Consider the following 16,934-nt stretch of genomic DNA (forward strand, 5'->3'; position numbering starts at 1 on the left):
TGCCACTCGCTAAATATTAGCCTGGTGAAGTCTTCATCTCATAGCAAGTCCCTGTCATTGAATAATGAAACCAGCAGAAATGATCTTGTCCTTTCCCTCCATTCTCAGCAGTGACAAAGCTGGTATAGAAATCGAAACAACCTGCGCTGGGGAATATCAAGGCAGGAAGAGGCCAGGATCAGATGAGGTGAGACCTTCATGAATTTCATTTTCCTCCCCTCTGTCTGCTCAGCTTTGTGCCCAGCTTCTCTCTGGAAATGACATGCCTGGTCTAAACCTCACCTGGCAGGATCAGTCATCCAGGTGTAGTCCAGTCCCGATCCCAGCAGCAAGCAGCAATATGGTCTGTGTGGGAGCCTGCACTCCTGGGATCTAGGCCCGGCTCTGCCACTTATGCACAGCGTGACTCAGGCAAGGCACTTTTGGAATGGTTCTTGGAGGTGCTGGGCACCCACAGCTCCAACTGAACTCTGTGGACACTGTGAGTGCTCAGCACTTCTGGCAATCAGGCCCTTCCCCTCTGTGTCTTTTTCCCCCTCTGAGAGATGTAGATGATGATACCTACCGTCACCTGATGCACGTGTCTCCACCACTCTGTCACAGCTAGCAAAGTGATGCTTGATCAGGTTGAGGGCGGCCACCAAAGCTGACCCTATGGACCAGTCAGTACTAGGTGATCGTGCAGCAACGGCTGAGCACCCTGCCTGGCCTTGCAGCCCCTAGCCCAGGGTTTGACATCCATGACCATCCCGAGACCTGGCTGCAGCACCATCCCCATGCTTGGGGTGAATTTGAGTGGGGCACTAACTGTTTTGCTCAAAAGCAGAGCGAATTGCCCTTGTGGATCTATCCCAGGCCTCATTTCCCGCAGAGTCTAGCTAGGTTCACCCCAGGGGGGTTTCCCAGTAGGTATCCAAGAAGATTTCCCCATCACTCTTCCCTCCAAGCACTTAGGCACAGAAATCCCCGGAGAGGCGAATCCCACAGGATTTCTTCTAAGGCCCTTTTCATTTGTGATGGGGACAGCGGGGCTGCTTAGATTAATGCCTCGAGTACCTGCCCCTGACTAGCCCAGGGCCTGTCTCCAGGGGACCGAGTTGGCTAAATGTATTCCTGCCTGGCATTCTCTGTGGGAACAGCTTGCAGGCTGGCATGGGAATGCTTCTGCCTCATGTGGCAGCTTTGGCCTAGGAGTCTGAAATTGCTGCATGAATGGCTGCTCCTTTTCGCACTGGTCTAGGATTTGGAGAGCCCTGCGACAAAGAGGTTGCAGGCAGCAGCATCTTCCATCCTGTCGCAACCAGAGGGCAAAGGCATGGGCCCAGTGAAGAAGAAGGTGACTTTTGATCCAAGTTTGTCACATGTTGATAAAGAAGGAACTACCAAGACCATCCAGCCAGCGACCAAAGGCGTGTCCCTTAAAGAGACAGCAGATATTGTCGTCAAATACTTGACCCCTTTCTACAAGGGTGGTAAATTTGCTTCCAAGGTAGGGCACAGACAACAGCTTTCTCTGTCAGGAGGAGACCAGAACTCTGTCTCCTAAGGCCGTTTGGGACAGAGGGTGAGGGGTGCATGATGCTGGTGGGTGTTCAGATTTAACTACGAGGTCTTGCTGCTACTTGGTGGTAGGGTGCGTCCCCACCTGCCTTAGTGACCCAAGAAGTGAGACCCATTCTGGAGAGGAATGGTGAGTGGTGACTGCCATGGTGCTACGGGGATCCCAGTTATTCACTTTGGATTTTAAAAAGCAAAAACTGAGCCAGGAACTAAGAGCAAATTCAGCCCTTGTACGTGGAGCCGCTCAGGGTAAAAACAGACAACGGGGCCCCGATCTCGCTTGTGAACGATAAGCACCACTGTAATACAAATAACAGTTGTTTCTGTTACGGCCCGATGGTGCTAGAGGCTGTGCAAAGGTATACAAACCTACACCGATTGTGTGATGAGAGGGTGATGCAGCCATGGGTAGCCTTCGCTCTGCACTTTGATTTCTCTACCCTGCAGGAACTGTTCAAGGGATTTGCCCGACACCTTTCCCACTTACTGACTGAGGAGAAGAATCCTGTCCGCAAGGCTGGTGAGTCGCCATGTGGGGGGTGGTGGGATGTGGCTGTGGGGTGGTATCATGTAGACAGCTGGGGATATACTGGTATTAAATGGGTCAATGACCTGTGGGGCGGGGGGGGTGGTGCTGCAGATTCTGCCAGAGTCTCCTCAAAGGGGCTGTCCTCTCTCTTTGCAGTGAAAGAAGAAGCACAGAGACTCATCAAGGAGTTTTTCAAAACCCGAGTCAGGTGTGAAAATGAGACAGACTGGCAAGCGCTGCCCAGCTCGGAAAGATGATACTGGTTCTTCAGCTGTGTCCGTTCCCTGCTGCAGTCGTTGGAACCGAAGGCTCACGGAGACACAGGGGAGTTTTCCATTCATGTTGCTGCTTGTTCTCCATGGCATCTGTGCCAAGGGTGTGGCCGTGAGAATGTCTCTAGGGAGGTGATCCCTGGGAATTTGTCTGCGGAGCTCCTCCAGTGCCTAAGGGACGACGAAGTCCTTCAGCAGCCCTTGCTAAGAGGTCTGGTATCTGCCAATGCTGCGTAGCTCTGAGGCCTCTCTCAGCCGTGCTGTGATGCAGCCCGCTGCTGCTGCCGGCTGAGAAGGGCTTAGAATTGCAGACTCTGATTCCAAGTTGGGTGTGAATCCCGCTGCTCCCCACAAGTGTCTCTGATCCTCCCCACCCACCCCTTCTTGCCCCCTCCCTTGCCTTTTTATTTAAATGTTACCAATAGAAGCCTTACGCTGAAAACACATTCAAAGGCCCACGCTTTGCTCAGGGTTTGTTGATGCGAGCTGATGGTTAAGTTCCTAGAGGGGACATTTATTTTGAAAAAATGTTTTGGTTTAGACGATGGGACGTGCAGCGTCTCCTTTCCCAAAGCTGGGGATCCCCTGCAGGCTTTTTTTTTTTTTCCTTTTTAAAAACCACCTTGAAGTTTGGCTTTTCTCTGGCCAGCTGTGTGTGCTCGTTAACTGGCGTGGGCATTAGTGCCTTAGCCTGGACAGACTGGCAGCTCTCTCCCCCCCCACACTCCTCCTTGGTTGTCATTATAAGGGGCAGCATCAAAGTCGATGCACTTCCCTAGTATTTGCTCATAGCCCCTGGAAGCCATATCCTCTCACTGTGCCTAAACCAGGGACTTAGGACCGAGGATGCTGCTGCTGGTATGGCCAATTACCCACCCGCTGCTGTGGCACTCGTAGATCCAGTAGCTGTGGTGCATCTGCTGCTATATTTATGCGAGGGCCTGAACTGGACAGTCGGTGAGTTGTAACATGACCCTAGTGTGCCCAGGATTGTCTTTCACATTTAGTTTTTATGGGGCTCTGCCTTTGCTCTATGCCTAGAGAAGATATTGGCCTTGCTGGCATTAATGCTGCTGGATCAACCTGCAATCTTAGAAGCCAGGAATGGAACAGGCTTCTGAATAGTTTGTACTCGGGGAAACTGGGCTTTTCTATGTTACCGAAGGGTGCATGGTAAACTGACAATAAACTGAACGTCACAGTTGCGATGGGCTCTATTTGCCTAGTTCCTGCTGTTTCATTACATGTGACGTGCGCTGCTGCTCCTGGTTATCTTACTGAGCACGCACGGAGCATTACACCGTGAACACCTGGGTAAAAGCAGAGTCACTGGTCCCTTGAACCACCAACTGATGAACTGAATGTTAGGAGCCGGTGGCTAAGAATGGGCAGTCGTGTTCGGAACACACAATTCTTCTCTTCCTCTAGAAGTAGTTAGTTGCTAGCTGGAATCTCTGTGCAGACCTCGAAGAGCCAGCCTCCACTGGCAGCTAGCCCGAGTTTCCAGTAGCTCTAGCTCCTGTTAGTTTTTGAGGGGTGGTGTAAAATGAGTTAGTGGTGCAGCGTGTCTCAGACGTTTCTGCTTTTATCTGTGCCCTTGCTGCTTGAGCTGCAGCAGCTTGCGTGATTTTGCTGAGTAGTCGCTTTCAACACCCCCGATGCTCCAGAACTGCATGGTCACCTCCCAGGCATAGCAGCCTGTTGTGCTGCAGTAAGGTAAGTACTTTACATGCTATTATTATTGTGGACTAGGATCTTTGCATTGCCATTAAAAATCCCCTGGAACTCTTCCTGGGAGTAGAGGATTGCCTCCCTGTGCTTAGCCAAGACTTCCCAGCAGCGGGGGGGTGTTCAGTTGTCTACCTGCTTTTAGTCCTCAGAGGTACTCTGGCCATAGCTTGTGAGTCCATGGGATCCTAGTGGTTCACTTCTGTTAGTGTTCTGTACCGCTCTTGAGGGCTGAAAGGGGTAGGAGAAGTTGCCTCCTTCCATGCTGACGAGGGACTCCAGCCAGGAAACGCATAGGGCGCCCCCTGGGGTGGGTGAGGGAGATTGATAGGTTTATAAGAAGAGAACTGGCAGAGAGTGTTAGACCCAGAGCTTCTCTTTCCTCTGCTGTCAAGTGTCCTGTTTCTCTTCCTCCTTCTAGTCTTTCACAGTGCCCTGGTGCTGCACCCGCCCCTTCCAAGGCCCTGGGAGAAGGGAGGGTGGGGCCAGTTTGTTAGAACTGCCTCCTGCCTGTGTGTGTGTGTTTTGGGGTGGGAGGTAGAGAATATACAGGCAACAGGTCTAAAGCAGTGGGGGCCACTTCAAAGGTGAAGGTTGAATTGCCCTGAGGATAGTTTTGTTTCTGCTAATGGTTAATGCTATACTTTATACTATGCTGTATTTAATAGTTAACATTGCACTTTGCTTAGGGAGAGGACCAGCCAACAGAACTCCTGGCTTCTAGTGCCAGCGAATCAGGAAGCCATTTAAGCGCTCTGACAAAGCGGACAACCCTCTTAGCACATGGGCTGCTGGGGACTGAATGTGCACTTTGACACTGCACTATAGCACTCTCCAGCTGAGGCTCCCTTTCTTCCTTCCCCCCTGCAAGAGGTTGTCATGCCCCTGGAAAAGTCAGCCATGGGGCAGCTGGAGCATGGGCTGCTAGAGTGCAAGATTCATTCATGGCTCAAACTGAGAGACAGTAGCAGCAAGGAAGACCTTTTAGTCTCCATGCCCCTGTAGTTGTTGGTGTTAGTTACAATATGGACACTTGGCTACCAGGAACTGCTGCCTTTGCCAACTCACTTCACATTATCCCCAGTGAATTCCTAGTGGGTGGCCAATGTTCATGTGCTGAGCATCAAGGCTGGCTTTCAACAGCTGGTCCAAGGGGCCATGTTCATTCCCAGCCTGCTCATGCTTTTCAAATGCCCCCAAAAGTGCCCTTGAGCCCCCACTGACAGAACAGCCTCTTTGCCTAGTGCACATGGAAGCCAACAGTTTTATTTTCATAGCTCCAAAAACTGGAAGGAACCAAGACTTTAATAATTTATTGGTTATTAAATATTTCATTGATTTTTTTTTTCCCCCACAGAAGCACAAACACCTCTCCCCCAGCTGGAGATGGACAGTAATAAAATAAATTAAGGATTTATTTTTACATTCTGATTCCCCCCCCTCTGTTGAGGAGGGCAATTTGTATCTTAGTTCACTGGGCAATCAGACATTTAAATATACAGCTGTACAGTCAGACTGAGTTCTTCAGCTTAGAAAGAAAAAGAAACATACTGGCCATCTGCATAGTGTAAGAAATCGAGTAGCCGTCAACAGTCTTACCATTGCAGTTCAGTGTCTGCCTTGACACACATCGTAACTGCATATTGACACTCACTGACCAGCTCTGTGATAATATCAAAGAGCTGCCACAAAGAGGCCGCTCTCAGGAATTTAATGCCAGTAGATGGAGTTGTCAGAGATTTCGCATCACCAAGAAAAAGATACAAGTACCAGACGCCCCTGCTGCTGCCATGTGTGAGTTTGTTGTTAGTGCAGAAAAGGACTGCAGTGCTGTACCTTGAAGTCCCCGGTCTGCTCCTCCCCACTTGCTTGTAGTAGCTTGTGAAAAAGACCAGGGCCTTGTTGCATTTCCGGCTCTGCTCTGGCTGCGGAGACCACACAACTCCAAAGGACTCTGAATGGGAGCGACGTGCGAACCAAGCCTGGGGCGGGAGGGGATGAGGAGCAGCACTACGGTGGAGGTCCAGGTTCTGGCACCTGGTGGTGCAGAAATAATGTGACCGAACAGCTTGGACGACAGGCTGGCAAGGGAGTGGCAGCCTGGGAAAGCAGGAGAGGGGAGTGTGCTGCTAGAACAAGGCGGCTGGAGAGCAGGATGGTGAATGGGACTAGCCCTGCCACAGGCCAGTGTGAGGAGTGGTTGATCAGCTGTCCAAGCTGAGGACGGCCCTGTTCTGCTTTGCCATTTTCCAGCCTGGCTCTCTAGGGCTGAGACTCCCTTTCCTCCATGATGACTGTGATTGTGTGGTACAGTTCCTTGGCCTGTAAAGATTACAACCCAGTAGAAGTAATTCCCTGACCACCGCAGCCCCTCCCCTTCCTCACCTCTCCTTTGCACTAACAGGCTACTTCCAGCCACCTGCCTTTGCTAAACCAGCAGGGCTGGGCTTAAACCCCAGGCCTTCTCTTGGCAAAGCTGCTGCTGCTTTTTTTTTTTTTTTTTTTTTTAAGGTGGAACCATTTAAACCTTTTCCAGGGGCCCCCTGCAATGCCACTTCCCTTGGGTAAGATCATATTGCTATCTGTGCTTTTTCTTTTAAAGATCTTGCCCAATACTTCACAACCAGCATGTAACCCAGGTGCCAAGGGGAAAGGCTTAGACCCTGGTTGCTGGCTATAAATCTTAGGGGATTTGTTTATTCCACTATAACTGGGGGGGCGGAGAATGACTGTTCTGTGCTGCTGCAAGAAAAGGGGCATTCGCCGACTCACTACAAGGCTGGTAGCTGAATGGGGGGGTCGTAATTCTAGCCTTCCAAAGTGAAACTTCAGGCTTGTCTGGGGGGAGCCGAGTAGCTGGGGCACTCAGCAACCCTGCACTATCCCCCCATGTGGATACACATCAGTGTGCTGAGCTAAAGCACACAAAGGTGCTCAGGCCATGGAGTGCGAGTATCCACACAGAGACAGTTTCATGCCTTCACTCTGCAGAGGCAACGTCTGTGCTGGTGCTGTAGGGGGTAAGTGCCAGCTCAGGCAGACAAACCCTCGCTAGCCGGTTTAGTGCTAAAACTAGAAGGGTAGCTACAGTGACTCCACAGGCCAGCTGCCCAGAGTTCATTCCTTCCTGAAGCTGTAGAGATGTACTCAGGGCGGTTAGCTGCTGGCACTGCCTCAGCTACATGTCTGCCTGTAGCACACTAGTGTGAGACCGGCTCTGGCACAGGCATCCCTACCATCCCTGTGTAGACGAGCCCATCGAGGTTTGGCAGCCCCGGAGCCTACTGCTGGTATTACACCCCCTGCACTAAACCAACTTCTCCTTTTTATCCTAATACAATTCATTAAGCAGAGAGCCAGCTTCAGGCCTGAGCCTGTTCCTTACACAAGGAAAAGCCATCACTAATTTCCAGGCAGTTTTCCTGCCCAAGGCTTTAGCACCTGCCACTTCCTCCCCCAGCCAGGGCCCAGTGTCTCACGCTGCACCTACTGCAGGAGCCTGAATGCTGGTCCTGCCCAGCAAAAAGCCTGCGAGCTCTCCTATCAAATGTGAGAGCGAGGCAGCCGCTGCAGGTAGTGCTAGGGAAGGTGCTGCTGTGTTCTGGGAACCTCGGAGGATCACAACCAGCGTACAGGATGAGGAAAGATTTTTCATCTTTAAATGAAACCGGCAAGTTTGGATGGGACATGACCCATGATGGGCTGTGGAGTGGCTCTAGCCTGCCATCCTCTACTACACAGGGATGCCTAGTTGAGTACAGTTCCCAGCACAATACCCACAATGCTGTTTGGCTGAAGAGGGAGCAGTGGATGCTGGGAACTGTAGTTCAGAGTCCCTATCGCTGAGCTAGGGGAAGGCTCTAGAGCTGTCCGCCTCAGTCTCAGTTGGACAAAGTGTGGGCACCAGCTGGCTGGAGAAACCAACTGAGACAGGATTAAATATTGTCCCAATAACTACATTCATTACATGGCCAGTAGCAGGCAGTGCTCAGGGTTCTCTTTACCTGGTGCAGTTCAAACCACATGGTCTGAGGATTGTCCACAGAGCCATAGTTCACTTCCAGACCCGGCACCCCAGAGTCGTCCAAAGGCCGCAAGGTTCGCATCCTCTGCACCTCCTTCAGCGGGATGCGGCAGCAGAGCTCCTGTGCCCAGGGAGAGAAACTGCCATCAGAGGGGCTGCTCCAGTGCAGGACACGAGAACTCAGGACCCAAGTTCCCTCAGCACCCCACCTCTAGTGCAGGCTTTCACCACAATCATGTAAATACAGAATGTTAAGAAAGAAGAGCTCAGCCTTCGAGCCTCTTCTAAGCCAGTTCAGGGCTATAGGACACGTCATGGAAAAAACACCGAGCCAGAGTCCTGGGTGGGTCCTGGTGCCAGCTTACCTCCACGCTCACTCTGTACGGGGAGGCAGGGAGTGGACAAAGTCCACGGCTGTGGACTCTGACTTATGCGAGAAAGAGAAAGTTCGTACAAAGCCAGTGCACGAGTGGGCCAAGGTAGTGAGATACTGATCCCGGCGCTCTAGGCAGCATACCTGGGACCTGCTGTCCACAATGACGATCTGGTCCCTATTCACTCCAAGGACGCAGGGTAGAGGAATCCTGGGCTCGCTGCACCGCTCCACGGGGTACGCGTTGTAGCCGAAGAGGGGCAGTTGGATCACATGCTCTGCGGGAAGGGAGACTGTACTAATGCCTATGTCCAAAATCTGCAGAACACTACATGAGACAGCGCTAAACGCTGCACCCACCCAAGTGCTTGTTTGCAAATCAAGCAGTGATAATGGCAACTCCCTGTCCCCTCACTGCAGCCACACACTGGCTTTATTCATGCTCTGTCCTTTCAAGAACAGGGAATACACACAAAACCAGAACCCCATGAAAAGCTCTTAAGGGTTTTGCATGGGCCCTGGCAGGCCTCCAAAGAGCACCAAGGCCACAGGTGGGGACCCTCTATGCCAAATGCCCTAGCCCCAGGGTGAGCTCAGGTTTCCTGGTCCTGGGCTTGTCAAGGCTTTAAGGATCATTGCCAACTTTGCAAATAGCACCTGGTGGCAAATACAAAGCCAGCGCAAAAGTGGCATCCACTGAGCCCAGGCATCGAGCAGTGCTAGGGGCTCTTCCCTTTCCTCTCCCAGGGGCCCCTGTCCACAGTTGCCTCACCTACAAACTGGATTTTTGCCTCCTGCTGTCCGAGTGGCTTCATGGTTTCCATCAGCCAGTTGACTTGGCTTTGGAGAGCCTGTGGGTTGATGAGCTGGAGCACGGGCATTGGGGCATAGTCCATCAACTCCTGACTAACCAGACAAGCAGAGAACATAAGGACATGCCTACACGAACAGTTACTGCATGGCAAGCTGAGGGGGCCGAGCACTAGGGAACAGGGAGTGTGCATCAGCAGGCTCCACATATGCCATTAGTGCGCGGCCAGCTGCAGTGCTGTACAGTTGCTCTCCGGTGTGCTGGGCGGTAAGTGTTCACTTAGACATGCCTTAACTCACTTCCATAAGGGGTTAGTAGAGACGAAGCAGCCAGGACTAGTTGAGGGCATCAAGAGGACATGAGAGCAGTTTCTAGGGGCAGGGATGGGGTAGGTGAACTAAGTTATGCTTTAGTTAGACACAGATGAAACAACGGGGACATCCAACTTCAGCAGGAAAGAAACATACACACCAGTGAAGGGCAAGCCGATGCCCAGTGAAATAATTTACTTCCCAAAGACAACTAGCACTATTTGTATGAAGGTTGCAGCATTGCAATAGAACTATATGGTGTTTTATAGCTAGCCAGTGGGGGCTCTGAGGCCACCCGCCCTCTAAACCCCAATAGCACTTTACACCTCACCCCCCTCCTGGCTTACTGGAGGGCCTTTACGGCTTCCCCCTCAAGCAGACATTCCGGACGACCTAGTACCCCAGAGCCAGGATGGTTCATCTCCACCAGCGCTGGCTCATGGGAATTTCAAAGATGCTTCCACCTCTGCCAACACCACTCCATTCTACACAGGGTCCAAGGACACTGCAAATGAAGCTCACAGCTGGTAGAGGGAATCTTTGTCTCCGTGCCCTTTGTCCCCTGCAGCCTCCTTTAGGCAACCTTCATCCATATTTATTAGATGCCTAAATATGGTGCCTAATGTTAGTGAAAATTTCGCCCTAATGAGAGAGAACAAGGGAACATTCAATAAAATTGAAAGGCAACGAGTTTAAACCAGATCAGAGGAAACCCGTCGTACTCGAGTCATTGTAACCTTGCAAGACTTTCTGCCACAAAGTAAGAGCTTAGTAGAATTTTATTTTTTTTAAAGATGTTACGTGGCTATTGAGACTATTCACAGGTCGGTTAAGAGTGTAAGAGGGATGTAAACCCTCATGCTTCCAAGCGTGAGCCAGCCACCAAGTGCCTGGGGGTCAGGAAGGAACTTCCCATACAGGCAGGTTATTCCATAATTATTCACTGCAGGGTTTCTTGCATCTTGCTTTGAAGCATCAAGCCAGGACTCTGGACTACCCAGAACACTGCTTGGGTCCAGGCTGGCCACCCCTGGGTTCCTCTGGAAACCCCACAGAGACAGACTTACTTGGATGGTGGGGAGCCCAGTCCTCTGGCCCAGTGTTGGAAAAGGGCCATGGTGCCCACCTGCTTCTCCAGTTCACTGTTGTAGTTCAGCAAGAGCTTCCCTTTCAGGTAATCCTGCTGCACCTGAAAGCAACCACAGCACAGGGGAAGCTTGCCAGCTGCTAAGAACTGGCCTGGATGGCCTCCCACGGCACAGGCCTGGAATCTGCACTGCAGGGAGTTCTACTGAAAGAGCACCAGAGCAGATGCCTAGCTCCCAGCCCCATTCTGGCAGATGCAAATAGCCACGGACAGCAGGAACCCAATACAAAGAGCTCTGCTTGTCCTCACAGCCCAGCTCTAACTGGATGCCAGGCCACAAACTCCAGCCTGGGCCCAGGACAGCAGAGTGAGGGCCTCTCTTGGTTACTCAGCCAAAAGGCACCAGCAGCTCACTGGGCGTGTGTTCTGGGTACCATACAGACCCCATGATCGACCTTTGGGCTCCCTGTCATTTACACCTAGCTACCTCCACTGCACCCTTTAGCCTCTTCTTTGCACACTGCTTCATAGACCCCATGGCGCTGCACGTGAGCCACCCAAATGGGATGGGGATCTCTGGCGCAGCTTTCTCCAAGCAGGGGAAGTGAAGGAGGAGGAGTCAGGAGGGGTCTGCTCACTGAGACCTAGACACTGGATTTAGCCAATACAGCTGCAAACAGCATCCTGACAGCCTGTAAAGGTGGCTGCCCCACGCACAGGGCTGGGGTGAGTACTGGGCTCTTCCCCAGGGGGAGATGTGAGAGAGGGGACAGGCACCAAGGAGGATCAGACAGTGATGGGAGCATTAAGAACAGTAGCAGCCACACAAACAAACAAAAACCAACCTAGATCTCATGCTTCAGTCCAGAAGCTGGCTGCCTCCCCCACTGCTTTGCTGCCTGGGAGGACACGGGGGCTGCCATCTTTGGATCAAGCATTAGCTATTGGCCACTCCTGGAAATGGGATACTGGGCTGCATGGATGGTACCTGTGTGAGACCCTCGGGGGTGTTCGCAGCGTGGGGTTTGCTCTTTGGAGAAGCCCCTTAGCAGAATGCACAGTGCCCCTGGACTCTGCTCCGTGGCTGGTGGGCCTCAGGGGGCTCGTGCGGATGGTGCTGACTCCAGAAGTTACCTGGCTGTAGTGAACGCTGATATAAATCTCGTTCTCGAAGTGCAGGGGTGTCTTCCAGGAGAGCCGGCGTAAATCCAAGATCACAGAGCTGTCCTCCAGCAGGTAGTCATGGATGTATTCGTACTGGCGCACCGGCCTCACCACCTTCCCTGTACATGCACAGTCCTGTCACCACCTCAGAGCAACTCCGGGAGGGCAAGTGACCCCAGCCACCTGCAACCCACCAGGGGGCCTCTTCACCCCCACGCAGTCCCCCAGCATCAAACAGCACTAGCCACCAGTCATTCAAGGGGAGGACCAGCTTTAGGAGCAAGCAACACAGACTGCTGGACAAGAGTCCCCCAGCCCTTGGGGGTAGGTGTCATAAACCAGGGAACCCCAAGCAGGAAGGCGCCATCAGTTAAGGGAACTTCCCCAGCTCTCCTGGGGGAAGGGAAGCAGCAGCCATGATGCTGGAGACATCGCATTTAGAAAGCAGCCACTTGCAGCAAACGCTAACAGGTGCAACCTCGTGCGCAGCAGCATCACAACAGGGCCCAACGCCAGGATGTGGGGAGGAGGAGCTGACGGGCTAGGCACAGGTCCAGCCCTGTGTTATCTGAAGCTCAGAGACTGCTCCCTGCTAGCAGCCCTGGGGGAAGCACCCACAAAGGGAAGGGGGAAGAGGCCAGGCCATGCCCCTTCCTCACAATGCACCTCAGAGCTGCCTCTAGGACAGGCTGGCCTGGCTCACTCTGCCCTACCCCAGCTGATTTCAGCACCTGCAGGTCTGGAGCCCTGTGGGAGGGAGAGAGGTCAGAGAGGTTCCCAGCTGAGCCCAAGCCCCACATCAGGTAACTCTGCAGGGATCTGACTCTACCCCAGGACAATGTAAACACTGTCCCTTTACTTGCCGTCGTTCTTGCTGGCGAAGAGAGCGAACTCCTGGATCTCCTCCTGCTCGTTGATCCCCATCTGCTCACAGATCTCCTGCACCACTTCCGCAGCCACCTGCAGCCAGGGAGGGAGATGGGACCAGGCAAACACCCCTTCCAAAGGGCGAGCAGATGCTGCTGGCCTCATTTCCTGCTACAGGGCGGGCATGACAGGGAGTGGAGAGCAACAGAGCAGAACCCAAAGACAGGGTCTGGGCACAGATATGACAGCCGGCCTCTGGGGCTGGTGCTTTCTCTATCCCTACCCCAAAGGGGCAGCAGCTGGGAACGTTTGCTTGTTCAGTGAATCAACCCTTGAAAAGCCCTGGCACTGATTCACAGGGGATGATTCCAATTCAATTCCGCTAAGCCCAGAAAGCTCAAAGCACCTTTGCCCTGGGCAGGGCTCCGGGAGCAGCCAGGTAACTTACAAGCCAAACCCAGCCCAATGAGGATGGGGTTCCCCTGTCCCCGCAGTTCTGGAGGGGAAGGTAATGACAGTTCTCTGCTAATGAGCCATTGTGCAGACACATGGCTGAGGGGCCTCCCTGCAGAGGTCCCAAGACCTGTTCAGCACTCCCGGCACGAGACGGCTGCAGGGTCCCAAGGGGGCCGTCCAGCACTCCCGGCACGAGACAGCCGCAGGGCCCCAAGGGGGCCGTCCAGCACTCCCGGCACGGGGGGGGACACAGGGCCCCAAGGGGGCCGTCCAGCACTCCCGGCACGGGGGGGAAACAGGGCCCCAAGGGGGCTGCCCAGCACTCCCGGCATGAGACGGCCACAGGGCCCCAAGGGGGCCGTCCAGCACTCCCGGCACGAGATGGCCGCAGGGCCCCAAGGGGGCCGTCCAGCACTCCCGGCACGGGGGGGACACAGGGCCCCAAGGGGGCTGCCCAGCACTCCCGGCACGGGGGGGACACAGGGCCCCAAGGGGGCCGTCCAGCACTCCCGGCAGGGGGGGGACACAGGGCCCCAAGGGGGCTGCCCAGCACTCCCGGCACGAGACGGCCGCAGGGCCCCAAGGGGGCCGTCCAGCACTCCCGGCAGGGGGGGGACACAGGGCCCCAAGGGGGCCGCCCAGCACTCCCAGCATGGGGCAGACACAGTGCCCCAAGGGGGCTGCCCAGCACTCCCAGCATGGGCTGAACACAGGGCCCCAAGGGGGCCGCCCAGCACTCCTGGCTGCCCAGCACTCGCAGCACGAGGGGGTGCAGGGCCGCCCAGCACTCCCGGCACGGGGGGACTCAGGGCCACCCAGCACTCCCGGCACGGGGGGGACGCAGGGCCCCAAGGGGGCCGCCCAGCACTCCTGGCTGCCCAGCACTCCCAGCACGGGGGGGGAGGGCGCAGGGCCCCCAGCACTCACAGCACGAGGGGGCGCAGGGCTACCCAGCATTCCCGGCACGGGGGGACTCAGGGCCACCCAGCACTCCCGGCACGGGGGAGACGCAGGGCCCCAAGGGGGCCATCCAGCACTCCTGGCCACCCAGCACTCCCAGCACGGGGCGGACACAGGGCCCCAAGGGGGCTGCCCAGCACTCCCGGCATGGGCTGAACACAGGGCCCCAAGGGGGCCGCCCAGCACTCCTGGCTGCCCAGCACTCCCAGCACGGGGGGGGGGGCGCGCAGGGCCCCCAGCACTCGCAGCATGAGGGGGCGCAGGGCCGCCCAGCACTCCCGGCACGTGGGGACTCAGGGCCATCCAGCACTCCCAGTACGGGGGGGACACAGGGCCCCAAAGGGGCCACCCAGCACTCCTGGCCACCCAGCACTCCCAGCACGGGGGACGCAGGGCCCTGGGGGCGTTCCTGGCAAAGGGGGGCGCAGGGCCCCGGGGTTGCTCCTGGAATGGGGGGGCGCAGGGCCCCGGGGGCGCTCCTGGCATGGGGGATGCAGGGCTCTGGGGGCGCTCCTGGCATGGGGGGCGCAGGACCCTGGGGGTGCTCCTGGCATGGGGGGGTGCAGGACCCCGGGGGCGCTCCTGGCATGGGGCAGACACTTGCGAGTTGTGCTGGTGCTGTCATGTCTCAGGAGGGAGCCAGTGCCAGACGACACAGCGAGGAGCCAACCAAGTTCCCGGGCTAGAATCATCTGGCTCAGCTCTCCCCGGGAGCACTAGGCGGGGCTCACCCGTGTGGCTGTGTAACGCTGCCCGTCTCCCCAGTGCCCTAGAGCCGGGACCAAATGGGGGTGCCAGGGGCAGGGAACTCACAGTGAATGTCTTGATTTTGGTGATGTATTCCAGGGCCCCGGGCAGGACGATCACCATCCGGCGGGAGCCACGCCCCTTCTGCCCGGGGAAAGCACAGGGTCAGCTAGAAAGGTGGCAGTAAACCCATACAACCCCCCACAGTGCCCACTCCGCCCTGCGCTGCACAATCTCCACCGCAAACACTCACCTCCCACACCCAGCATCCTCCACTCATGTCCCATGGCACCTAACCCCCCTCCACAGCTCCCTCCTCCCCATGCCACCCCCACCCTGCGTGCCCCAGACACCCCGCTCCTCCCCCTGCCAGGTACCAGGAGTGCTTCCATCTCCACGCGGAAGGGCAGGTGCCGGCGGCCGCCGTACATGATCATCTTCCGCAGGTTGCCATAGCAGGTCCTGGCTAGATCTGTGGGAAAGGGAGAGACGATACAAGCCGAGGAAGAGGAAGGGCTGAGCAGCTAATCCCCCTGGGCCGGGTCAGCCCGCAGGCACCAGGCCCAGATCAAGGCCTCTGCTCTAGTGAAAGAGACACCCAAGCCCTTCCCAACAGAAATCCAGCCAGGGCAGCGCAGGCCTCTCGGCGACCTGCTGGGATTGGCAGGGGACAATTGGGGCACAGGAGGTTGCAGGGCAGGGAGGGGAGGACCAGCTGCCTCCTCTATTCCTTGTATTCTTATGAAACTGTCACCCCAAGCTCCTCAGATCCCTCCACCCAGCAGGCTGATGGCTCAAGTGACAGAGCAGCCTGAGCAGCCTGACCAGCCCTCAGATCTAACCAGATCACAGGCCACACTGACTTCAAAGGGAACTGGATTGGGCCCCTGGCAATGAGTGATCTGTCCAGACCCACTCATCCAGGCAGAGCCCCCAGCAGCCGCCTGCTTTGTGCTAAGGGATACTTTTCAAACACTGCCCTCCAGTAACCCACGTGCTCCATCAACTCCCCAGCGCTTCCAGGACAGCTGCTTTCTTGGGGAGAGGGAGGTCTAACCAGATCACCCCACCCCACCCCACCCACCGCTGGTGCAAAGAGCAGGAGCTGGGAAGCAGCCGGTACCTTGGTGGGTGCTGGCTGGATCGGTGCTGGCTTGCTGCAGGAATTTGGTGGCGTATGGCATCAAGGTGTTGGAGGGAAGGAAGAAGCCAGTGAGCAGGCTCAGGAGCTGCCAGCCATGGATACAGCTTTCCCTGCAGGGCACAGAGAAACAGAAGACACTGGATCGCCAGGTACGGTAGTGAGGGAGGATGGGGGAGAAACTCTCACATGGGGGGGAAGGGACACCCTCGGGTGGAGGAGGGGGTTGAAAAGAACTAAAACCAACATCACCAATTCACAATTTTATCATGATTCCTGTAATATTTGGGTGTTTTCTTAAAGCTCCAGCTCCTGGAGCCATGAGATCCAGGGAGGAGCTCATCTTTCATTTACAATACAATGACATGTCTAGCCCACCTGGCTGCTGAGAGAAAGCTTCAAAACTGACCCATAAAGGCTCCAGCACTGGGAGGCTGATAGAGGGAACCCACCAGGGATTATTCTTTACAATCTCAAGAGTTTTAAGTGAATCTCAGGATTTGGCAGGAGATGGGGGAGTGAGGGGAAAGAAAGAGAGAGAGAGAAAATGGTGTGTCCTTCAGGAAGGGGCTTCAGTTGAAAACTGCTCCACTGCTCAGATAGCACAGGGATGTCTAACAACATGGATACCTGGCTGGAGAAGGAGGAGGGGAAGGGATTGATGGAGGGAGAGAAAACCCACAGTGAAAACAAAACCCTTCACTACACACACAGTTCTCCCCCCAGGGGCAGAGAGCAAACCACCTGGGATGGAGGTCAGTCACATGGCTTAACACGTGGCTGGACTCCAGTGCTGAGGAAGGTACAAGAACCCGAACAGAACAGAAAACAGTAAGCATGAGACTGTTTTCTCGATGATTTCAGCCAGAAAAAGGAAACTCAGCAGCTGCCAGGTGAACTGGAT

At 55.1% G+C, this 16,934-nt stretch overlaps 2 protein-coding genes across 7 annotated transcripts in view; one reads left to right on the forward strand and one right to left on the reverse strand.

Moving 5' to 3' along the window:
* Positions 1 to 3,565, forward strand: part of RECQL5 (RecQ like helicase 5) — a 57,240-nt gene extending 53,675 nt beyond the window's left edge. For 3 of the 4 annotated variants that reach the window (XM_030534009.1, XM_030534010.1, XM_030534012.1), the window contains 4 exons: positions 109 to 187; positions 1,241 to 1,489; positions 2,008 to 2,080; positions 2,246 to 3,565. In XM_030534009.1, coding sequence (XP_030389869.1) covers positions 109 to 187; positions 1,241 to 1,489; positions 2,008 to 2,080; positions 2,246 to 2,346 — 502 coding nt within the window. In that variant the 3' untranslated portion in view covers positions 2,347 to 3,565. The remainder of the gene's footprint in view (positions 1 to 108; positions 188 to 1,240; positions 1,490 to 2,007; positions 2,081 to 2,245) is intronic. The other variant, XM_030534011.1, reaches the window with a different exon arrangement.
* The window catches only part of MYO15B (myosin XVB), a 49,625-nt gene continuing 35,645 nt past the window's right edge, over positions 2,955 to 16,934 (reverse strand). For 2 of the 3 annotated variants that reach the window (XM_030534008.1, XM_030534006.1), the window contains 10 exons: positions 16,013 to 16,143; positions 15,267 to 15,361; positions 14,956 to 15,033; positions 12,723 to 12,819; positions 11,830 to 11,978; positions 10,676 to 10,797; positions 9,259 to 9,392; positions 8,631 to 8,764; positions 8,094 to 8,234; positions 2,955 to 6,411 (listed from right to left, as the gene is read on the reverse strand). In XM_030534008.1, the coding sequence (XP_030389868.1) occupies positions 6,352 to 6,411; positions 8,094 to 8,234; positions 8,631 to 8,764; positions 9,259 to 9,392; positions 10,676 to 10,797; positions 11,830 to 11,978; positions 12,723 to 12,819; positions 14,956 to 15,033; positions 15,267 to 15,361; positions 16,013 to 16,143 (1,141 nt within the window). In that variant the 3' untranslated portion in view covers positions 2,955 to 6,351. The remainder of the gene's footprint in view (positions 6,412 to 8,093; positions 8,235 to 8,630; positions 8,765 to 9,258; positions 9,393 to 10,675; positions 10,798 to 11,829; positions 11,979 to 12,722; positions 12,820 to 14,955; positions 15,034 to 15,266; positions 15,362 to 16,012; positions 16,144 to 16,934) is intronic. The other variant, XM_030534007.1, reaches the window with a different exon arrangement.

This window comes from Gopherus evgoodei, chromosome 15 (assembly GCF_007399415.2).
Source record: "Gopherus evgoodei ecotype Sinaloan lineage chromosome 15, rGopEvg1_v1.p, whole genome shotgun sequence".
Classification (NCBI taxonomy): domain Eukaryota; kingdom Metazoa; phylum Chordata; order Testudines; family Testudinidae; genus Gopherus; species Gopherus evgoodei.